The sequence below is a fragment of the Pterocles gutturalis genome, unplaced genomic scaffold, assembly GCF_000699245.1.
Source record: "Pterocles gutturalis isolate BGI_N339 unplaced genomic scaffold, ASM69924v1 scaffold32741, whole genome shotgun sequence".
Taxonomy (NCBI): Eukaryota; Metazoa; Chordata; class Aves; order Pterocliformes; family Pteroclidae; genus Pterocles; species Pterocles gutturalis.
The window spans coordinates 1-9,662 of record NW_010098901.1 but is presented as its reverse complement, the minus strand read 5'-3'; the positions used below and the strand labels follow the sequence as shown (position 1 = coordinate 9,662).

The 9,662-nt window shown below is 36.8% G+C and overlaps 1 protein-coding gene across 4 annotated transcripts; it reads right to left on the bottom strand.

Annotated features, from left to right (window-relative positions):
• Positions 1 to 1,481: 1,481 nt before the first annotated feature.
• Positions 1,482 to 9,545, bottom strand: FAM122B (family with sequence similarity 122B). 4 transcript variants are annotated; one of them, XM_010074657.1, is made up of 9 exons: positions 9,462 to 9,545; positions 8,104 to 8,160; positions 7,679 to 7,722; positions 7,543 to 7,597; positions 7,215 to 7,316; positions 5,799 to 5,887; positions 5,177 to 5,241; positions 2,723 to 2,819; positions 1,482 to 1,645 (listed from the first exon to the last, which is right to left on the bottom strand). In XM_010074657.1, the coding sequence occupies exons 1-9, from the start codon at positions 9,477 to 9,479 to the stop codon at positions 1,495 to 1,497; spliced, it is 678 nt and encodes a 225-aa protein (XP_010072959.1). In that variant the 5' UTR covers positions 9,480 to 9,545; the 3' UTR covers positions 1,482 to 1,494. The 4 variants fall into 4 exon arrangements, with proteins under 4 accessions (XP_010072959.1, XP_010072970.1, XP_010072977.1 ...); XM_010074668.1 differs by having other exon boundaries at positions 1,495 to 1,645; positions 5,177 to 5,238; positions 9,462 to 9,536; XM_010074675.1 differs by lacking the exon at positions 8,104 to 8,160 and having other exon boundaries at positions 1,495 to 1,645; positions 9,462 to 9,536.
• Between the last annotated feature and the right edge of the window lie 117 nt (positions 9,546 to 9,662).

Genomic DNA, 9,662 nt, shown 5'->3' with positions numbered 1-9,662 from the left:
CAAGCATTTATGTTACAAACATTCAAAAATGGAAGCTTGTGATTCTGGTAGACAATGTTGCGTATTAAATACAAACCAGCCAGCAATTACTGAACATAAAAAACTTATTCAATCATAAAAAAATACTATAATTCATCACCACAGACTTTTTACATAGTTATAAATAATAAATAGCATAACACAGATTACAAACGGATTTATTTTGCCCCGTTAAAGTCTTTAAAAAGTAAAATATCTATTGTCTTACCTCAGACTGACCAAGGTACTGTATCAAGACTGCTCATAACTCAAATATAACTCCTTAGCCAAACAATTTGCAGAGCTTATATTCAACCCAAACTTCTAAGTCTTTCCTTAGAAATCGAATGTTCACATAGCTGTTTGCCCTGCTCACGACCAACAAAGGTACAAAAGCCATACACAGCAGCTGCGAAGGGTGTCACTTTGGCTGCCACCTCACAGCAGAGTCGGGACTGCCCACTGCACCTTGCGACAGAGCGCACACCTCGGAAAGGAACACTAAGGAAAGCAGCATCGGCGACAGGTTCTGGTAAGCACTCTATTATAAACAAGCTGTACACAAAGGACTTTTCCCACCCACCCCTCTGGTTTACATTCCATAATTTTGTAACAATGTCCCCTAAGGCACAAAAATACCTATGACCTCAATGCCACAGGAGACATCGATGGTGCCATACATAGTTCCCCTACACAGTAGTTTAAATAACTTAGTTATCTGCACTGCATGTCTTAGATCGAGGCATATTTTCCTTGGCCAAATCTTGTTGAATATTGACCTTATTTCATACCATCTGTAGGATACGGGATCTGGGGACAGAACTATTCAGCTATTTTAATAATGTTTGCAGACTATTGTTATTTCTGCACTGATGGCAAAAGTGACAGTTATTAGTTATTTTGTTGTGGTTTTTTTTTTTTTTAATGCAATACAGTGGGATTTCCAGACCCACTGTAGTCTTCTGTAATAAAAACAACTAGCAGCACTAAGAACAGAAAATACTATTTTTCTCCCTTCTGTAAGAGAATTTGAGGCTAGTGACTGAAAAAAGCAAGAATAGTTTTACTCAATGGTAGAAGTGCCAGCGCATAAATTAGTATTTTCAAATCCTTCTGAACCAAATTATTTCCCTAGACATAGTGACCACGATAATGAGTGAAGTATTTTTCTAAAAACTGCAACACTAATAGGTAGATACCTATTCTTGGAATCAAAAAGTGTATGCAGGTTCCTGAAAGCAAATAGTATAATCTGAGCAGACATCTTGTTTAAAAAACAAATCGCAAAACTAGACATTAATATGGTCTACAATGTCCATTAAATGGGTAAATCAAAATCACTGAAAAGTCACCAAGGATTAGTTAATTTTTCCTTTTAATAATCCTCATGTTAATGGTTCAAGGATCAGAGTTTGTTTCTCTGTACGAGTGTACAGTAAGGAAACAGCACAGCCACACACTGACTCAAAACTTAAGTCACTTAGGTGAGAGATCATCCATCAAAATGAATGAAGAGCACGAGTTTGAGCATGTTACTGGCGACTCTGTGGTTATGCTGCCTTTAGCCAGTGAATCAGAGGAAGAGCCAACACTGCTGCTACTCCCATCAAGAATATCTGAAGACAGGCTGAGGAAAAAGAAAAAGGTTATTTAGTAACAGGGGCATGATGACTTTGTGTACAAAGCTAACATACTTTCACCTTCGTAGAAAAGGTGTAGGAGACATATACTACCACTCAGTCTTTACTGCAAGACTGGCAGCCCTGAAGACTCCTTGTTTTCTGTAGCATGTTATATATATATATATTCATGCTCCTTACGGGAATAAGGAACAGAATTTTTTTTTTTTTTAACATGCAGAATACATTATGACTGATTTTAATCAGTTATAGAAAGGAGGTGACAACTAACGAGAATAAGATCTTAAAAGGTTATAGGAAAGGCACAGCGAGAGTTTAGTCAGTAATGCAGCAGAGCTGTCATTGATTAGATTGTACATTCTTTCATGTTGCTCTACTCAAAGCAAGATTTTTGAAACCTGTTTTTCCCTTGTAAGGAATTCCTGTGTTTGGATTTTGAAGTCTTGATACAAGACTCCAGAGGGCACCTAAATCGATACTTCTGCAATTTAGCTGGAAGCCACAGGAAAAACACTTACTTCCAGGCAGTTCCAACTCTGTAGGTAAACTGAAACTATAGTAATACAGAGCTGATACATTAGAATACTTAGTATCTGACTCTTGAGAAGAAAAAGAACTCGCCTTTTTGTGATCATAATACAGAAGGGAGACAAGACTACAACACTAAAAACCAGGAATGTATCAACATGAACTACGTATACTGCAGCAACTATTCACACACACATTTTCTAAGTCTTCAGATACGTACGTGGCCACTGCCATATACTGAAATGAAGAAGCATCTTTGAGGAGAAGTAACATAGTTTATGAGCCAACAGGGATTTCGAACAATTATATTCTGTATGAAAGCTTCAATACTTAAATCTAGGCTACAGTCTGCTCAGGAAGAATTGATACAAGGAGCAGGAACATTGTCACACTATACTACCACAGGAGTAGTTCCCTGTAATATGCATATGCAAGCTACACACCAAATATTTTTTTTCTGGAAAAAACCCCCAAGAAATCTTGTGATAAATGCACATTCCCTGCTTTGGCATTTCAAGACACATTAAATATTTTACCATGAACTGAGATCTGTCAGATGGGTAACATCTGGAGAAAGCATGTTGGTTGTTCCTTGAAAAAGTCTCTTTGGCTGACTTTCAGTTTCCATTTCACCTAAGGAAAACAGTGCAAATAATCAAACTCACTTGAGTCTCTGGAATGTCCATTTAATATTTCTCTGCTGTGAAAAGAGATGTTTGTCCCACAATAGAGCAAGGTCGCATTTGTAACATAGGTCCACTAATTCAGCCAACCAAGCACTTGGGCAAGACATTAATTCGATGCTAGCTGTTGTTTAACCATCCAGTCCATCCTTCGTTTAACTATCTCAAAGACACAAAACCAGGCACTTGCTACTCAGACTACAATCAGACAAAATAATCTAAAGAAAACTAATTACGTTGACTTAATTTTAAAGTAAGCAGTTGAGATGAGGCAACTGACATAAACCAAGATACAGAGATTAAAATTGTTAGTGATTATGAAAATAGCAATGCCAGGTTGGTCCACAGTTTCACCCTCCTGCATACAACAAATACTGATGCATATGTGCGCTTTTACAGAAGAGCTGAACAGAAAGAAAAATCTGGCATGTGTATGCATTGCCACTTACTCATCATGGATTAGACTATCTTTGTACCTGTAATCATCTACTGACATTAAAAGATTAAACATGATGGGGAGAATTCATATAATCTGTTTAGGATAATCTGCCCCAAGAACGAGCTAGCTCATTAATAGCTTCTGTGCAATAGACACATTTGGAAATATCATAAACTTGCCAATAACAAGCTTCAGTAAGAAAAAAAACTTATCAGCTACAGTATATTTTAATTTTTAGTTTGGCAACAAAAACATATGAAATGGAAATAAATTTTCTCTCTTTTTACCTATACCTCACAGCAGTTGTGGTGTCAGTTTGAAAAACTGATGGAGGTTAAGCATTATAGCAAACCAGCATATAGTAACATGTTATGCAAGACAATTATATTACCACTCATTTCACAAAAGACTGATAACCCCTCCAAATTTCCTATTTCCTTTAGCCCATGGGGATATATCCCCTTCTTTGAAGCAGCTTCTATCAAGCAGAATGGGCAAACAACATTTATAAAATATTTGGTCTTACACAAAAATGAAGAAAAACCAAAAAACCTAAACCACCAACTTAGGTAACTCTTGCCACTTGAAATTTCTCAAGTACAAACCTGCACTGCTACAACACATTGCACAGTCTACCAGTATGAATTCCCTAGAGCAGTGAAATGTTCTTCAATACATTGCTTTCTTCCCCCCACATATAAGGGTGTTAATTTGTTACCATGTCAGAATATGAACCCTAAAGCTACTGCTAAAATTCAGACAATAACAGGATTATGCATTTAGGAAAAGAAATTACATTAATTAAATGGATTAGATGTCTTATTTTAAGTAAAATTTTGAAAATTCCTTGATATTTCAAGTAAAAAAGGCAACTCATATCTCCACTTTGTAAAAGATGCTACGCAAGAGCACATGGATCGAGTGAGGAAAGCCTGCCTTCTACCTGCAGTTTTTAACACAATCTCTGCAAAATCTATTGTAAAATGTTTAAAGTAAAACAATGCAGGGTGAATACCTATTCTCTGAGCTTGATAAATTTTTGTTCAATGTTTAATGCCTCTAAAATTCATAGAAAATAGCAGCCAAGATAGAATTGGCATCTATGAGAAAACCTCTCTTCCTTATCAATTCAATATAAATTAGATAACATTCTTTATCTGATAGGAAAAAGCAGTCCTAAAAAAAAAACCAAAACACAAAAACAAACCAGTAACTTTTCTCGAAGGCTAAACATAATTCTTGTAAAATAAAAGGACATGCTTTTGGTGCAGTTGAGTACGTCCAAGTTAAAAAAAAATGCAGAAAGGATAAGCATAGCTAGAGGCACACTCGTAAATATCTAAATCTTACAGTTCTGCTATGGAGACTTTTTCTGGGATGTAATTTGAATATACTTAACACAGAATACTTCCAGGAAAGAAAGCAGCTTTTCCCCTTCAGGAGGAAAGAGCACTGATCTATTCCATCTCTCTAAACACTCACCTTCTGAACTTTCAGAGTAAAAACAAACATTCAGCACTAAGTTTAGAAAATACTGCATGATAAGCAACATTCCTAAGATGATCTGAAGGGTGTGCACCCTACAGTGGTACACTTAGGAATGTCAGCCCTTACGAATATTCATAACATTTAATTTTATGTGGAATAAAGTTTGTCTCTTTCAAGCTGCTTTTAAAGTTTTTCATTCTTGTGTTTTAGACTAGCTACTTTACATTGTATTTTTAAGTTATGACTGGCAAATTCCAGTTCACTGTGGATACAAGTGCATTATATTTACAGAACAAAAAAAACACATGAAAGAGAGAGAAATGGGTCCATCTGCAAAACTACATCCATATTAAAACATCAGATAATGTAAATACACATACCTTTTCTTTTAATGGGGCCAAGAACACTGGGCCTGATACAGTTGATCGGACTTTGACTCCTCCTGCTAGAAAGAGAATACCGACAGGCCTGTAAAGGTTCCAAGTCCGAACACCACCATACCTAGCATCAAACCAACACAATCACATCATATGGAACATTCTTTAGAACTATTCCTGCACAACTAGAATGCTTAGGGAATCTAAATACATAGATAACAAAGAAGTGCTGCCTATTAGAGCAGATTATCTCCCAAAGCTGTAGTAAATTTTCCAGGGTTTTCTCCTTTCATTAGTGCATCACACCCTCATTTCAATCCATTTCCAAATTGTGTACAATATTTATATAAAATTGATATGCTGACAGAATTAGTAAAGTTCATTTGAAGTACCTAGGAATTTACCCACAAGTTACCAGGTCTAGTTTAAAGTTAGCCCAAGCTCCCATAAGAGCACTCACATAAAGCTACTACTGGTAACAGCTGAACTTCCAGAGCATTTTTATGTGACTTCAGCTATTGTGAAACTAGTCTCTTTTAATAGTTTAACATCAGCTTTAACTAATCTTTCTGCTAGCCCTGGCATTTAAGCCCATGTGTATCTGTTACTTGCAGGTGTTACTTACTTGGAGAATCGCCTTGTTGGACTGGGAATAGGACTTGGAGGTAATCCGTTACTGCTCACAAACATTTGCAATGATGGTGAAAAACATTGCTGCAGAAAAAGTCACATTAAGACACTTCAGAATTTCCTTTTAAATACTCAGGTGTTTCACCCCACCCTTGAAATGAAATATCGCCAGTTAAAGAAAAGCTAGTAACAGAATAAGGCAGAGATAATCAAATGCAATCTTAAAGGCATTAAAACTTATCTTGCAAAAACACACTGGCTAATACAGCTCAGATTAACCTAAAATTCAAACCCACAAGAAATCTGAAATTGAAATAGACACGGTTTTCTAAATAAGACTGTTGTTTCCATTCTTTCTGTTACATTTAGAAGTAGCAGTACAGTAGCCAGGACTTACCTCTTTCAAGGGGCTTGCTGAACAAACAAACTGAGTTTACTCAAAATATATGTGACCTGAAAATTTAACACAATATACCAAAGTAGAACAGAGTATTTAGCTCTGTGGTTCTGCAGACAATTTGAGTTTAGCCCCTGGAGGCCCATAGCTAAACACAAAAATGTTTCTGTCAAGTTATCTACTACTGCTTTACAGTCATGATTCCAAAGGTATAGGAAGAGCTGCCAGCATCAGTTATAGTAGGAACACATTTACCCTGCACTAGTATGTGGCTGCTCCATGCATCAGTACTGGTAGAGGCATGCAATAAAATGGTAGCAGTACGAAAAAGTAGAACCACAAAAGAGGGTGAAAACAAGGTCAAGCAGCCCATCTTTAAACAGTTGCCAGTTTCTCTGTGCTACATTTCAGTTTTCCAGTCCTCACTGGAAAAAGCAGTTTATCTAAGATCCACCTCTTCTCTTTCTCCAGCATCTGCAATCAGTCTCAGCACAAGTTCAGGACGCCCGGGTCCTTCTTCACAGTGAGTTTATGTCTTCCTTTCCATAACCGATGGACGTATTTTCATCCTCCTCACCACACAGATTTGCAGCTTCTGGTCTTTGCCTACACTCTTACTTTACACATATGATACATTCCAGTTTTGGTGCTTCTTCCCCAGCATCCCCCCATTTACACAGCTAAGATCATGGCCAAATCTGATTAATGACCTCTTCCAGCTTCCCTAGAATGAGAAACCTACCCCATCCAAACTTTTCACAAATAGCAGCAACTGAAAACATTGTGACAGAACTGGCATACTGCTTAAACTCTGCAGGCTCTAAAATGATAAGTATCCAATTCTTAGGAAGCAATAAAATTGTGGATTTGGGTTGGGGTTTTTTGTTGTTGGTTGTTTTTTGTTGTTTCTTTTTTTAAAACTATCAAACAATTTCTATAGTTACACGTCTTCACAGTTCACCTTGGTCTAAAATTCTAAAATGTTCTCTCAGTCTGGTATTTCCCTTATCCTACCTTTCCTATTCCTCTTGTAGGCGAAGGTGCAGGCGAAACTGGAATGAAGTCTATTCTCTTTGGGGAGGAAGATTTCTCAGACTTGTCCAAGTCATTGTCACTCTGTAAATACAAGTTTTCCAACTTAACACTGGCACAGAGCATTACTTTAGAATCCAAGGCATGACCTTCTAATGCAAAGTCATTGGGCCAAATGCACAAAACAGCTACAGTGGATGAACTTAAATTCTTCTTAAATTCTTTTCACAATTAATTCCTCTCTTTCCTTTAAATTCATCAGTTGAGTGTAAAAGTAGAATTAAATAGGAAACATCTATAAAGAGATTACCAGGCTCAAGCTTTCCTCCCATGACTGGCTTATCTGCATTGCTGTTTGCACTTCCCTAGAATACAAAAAAAACCCATCAGTAGCTACAAAGAGGACAACTCTGGCTATTTTATCATCTTGTTTCAATAACACTCACCTTTCATGTGCTGTTTCTCTGTTCATTAAATCCACTCCTTCCTCCTGCAGGAGATAAAGGCCATAAGTTTTCCCATAACATTTGATTCATCACAGGTACTTGGAATAACACTTGTGATTCAATAATTTGCTGTTAGAATTGAAATATGAACAGCAGAAGCACTGCAGAAAGAAAAGACTGCTACCAGCCCAGTTCACTGTTTCTCTTGAATGAAACAATGCTTCAAAAATGCAAGGTTCTTTAAACACGACAACAATAAGCCTTGCAAGGACGCTTCCTTGTCGAAATTAAGTCTTAAAAAAGACTCAGTTTACTCCAGTAATTGAGAAACTCAATAGGCAATAAACTCCCATTATGTAAGTTCTTCAATATTATATAATACTTGTCATTCAGTTATAACATACACAGACAAAAACTATACTTACCCTTCTGATCTGATGAAGTCGGCTACTAGGAATACGAATAGGAGATGATGACAACAACTGAAAAAAAGAGTGGTAGGCACAATTATTAAATCACGCATCAACAGCTTGCATACGTCCTATTTAGCATCACCTACATTCTTAGTGAATTAAAAATGAGCTGTACAGCTACATGTGGATGACTCAGATAATGTTGCAAAAAGAAAACACTGACCTTCAAGAGAAAAGACTTGTTTTACCACTTACAAATTAATTCTATCACTCAGCAAGTGGCACAGATCTCAGACTTGCAAGCAGATACTGCTTCACCTCTCAAATACACTATCTATGTATGTAATTTAAACAAGTGAGATATTATAAATTAAACTACAAACACTATACAATTCCCTACTGCCTAGAGTAACACAACAAACTCCTGTACTAACTTACTCAACCAGCTGGCTATTATAAAGGAGAAAAGTCAACGTTTCAGCACAGTCTTGAACTTACCTCTGCACTTTTTCAATTGTGTACAATTTCACACATTTAATTCCTCTGGAACTCTGGCTACCATCACACACTAATGGGCCAACAGTTCCCACTCAGGATGTCCATGCATCTACTGTAACACCTACTGAGTTACAAAATTTGGGATTCTTATTTTTAAGAAATCCCATGACAGAAAATTTTGAACTAAAATTCCCTGTCCGTTTTCCTGAACAGAATAGATGACATAGAAGAAACCTATTTCAGGACTTTAAGTTCTATAGGTTTTGAGAAAAGCAATATTTAATCTTCACTACCCTCAGATGAGAAAGAAAAATTTTAGTGGAAAAAATCCCTGAGTTGACAAGGATTTTTAAAAAATATTAATATCTTTGAAAAGTTAAATAACTGCAGTACTGTACACTACCAGACTTTTATAATAGAGGGTAGAAGATCACCCAGCAAATTAATTATTCTTCTTTAAATTATTTTCTGATGTCTCCTGTTCAGCCTTTGCAAAAAAAGAGTGGCCATGTCAAACAAACAGGGCAACAGAGACCTCTGACTCTCTCTTCCATTTTTACAACAAATTAAAACACCCTTTCATAACTTTTAATTGTGACAGCAGTTTTCTCTTCCAAACCACTGTCAGGTCCAAATTAATTAATACTGGGAATCACACATAGTTTCAACTACTGTTGTCTTCTTGGGGACGTACAGTTAACACACCAGTATTATTTCAGTGTAGGTTGCAGTTACAGGTGTAAAAAAAACATATTCCGCAGCCTGGAAGCTTGCTAGGGTGCTTAGTGCAAATACAAATCAAGTCTAACTTCATTTCTCCAGCCCAATTATTTCTCGTTAGGTGTAAACAAAACATGCTTAAGATTCCTCACCATACTGTGACGGCTCATAACTGTTGTACTGTTCCTGCGAGTTCGCAACACGTAAGGCTGAAAAACCTGTGAGTTGTCACTGCAGGGAAGAAAAAACTTTTGTGAATAACTTTCTAAGGTGTGCTTTACCTAAAACTACACAGTGTTATGACACACGTTCCAGTGCACTAGAAACACGCATTTTATTTCACCAGCAGCACT

What these genes read in the sequence shown, in the direction of transcription:
- FAM122B (XM_010074657.1), bottom strand. An exon ending in CCAACAAGGCGATTCTCCAA is followed by an intron (nt 5,242 to 5,798) that starts GTAAGTAACACC and finishes TTCTCTTTCTAG; the next exon opens with CAGGAGGAGTCAAAGTCCGA. An exon ending in TGGCCCCATTAAAAGAAAAG is followed by an intron (nt 2,820 to 5,176) that starts GTATGTGTATTT and finishes TGTTTTCCTTAG; the next exon opens with GTGAAATGGAAACTGAAAGT.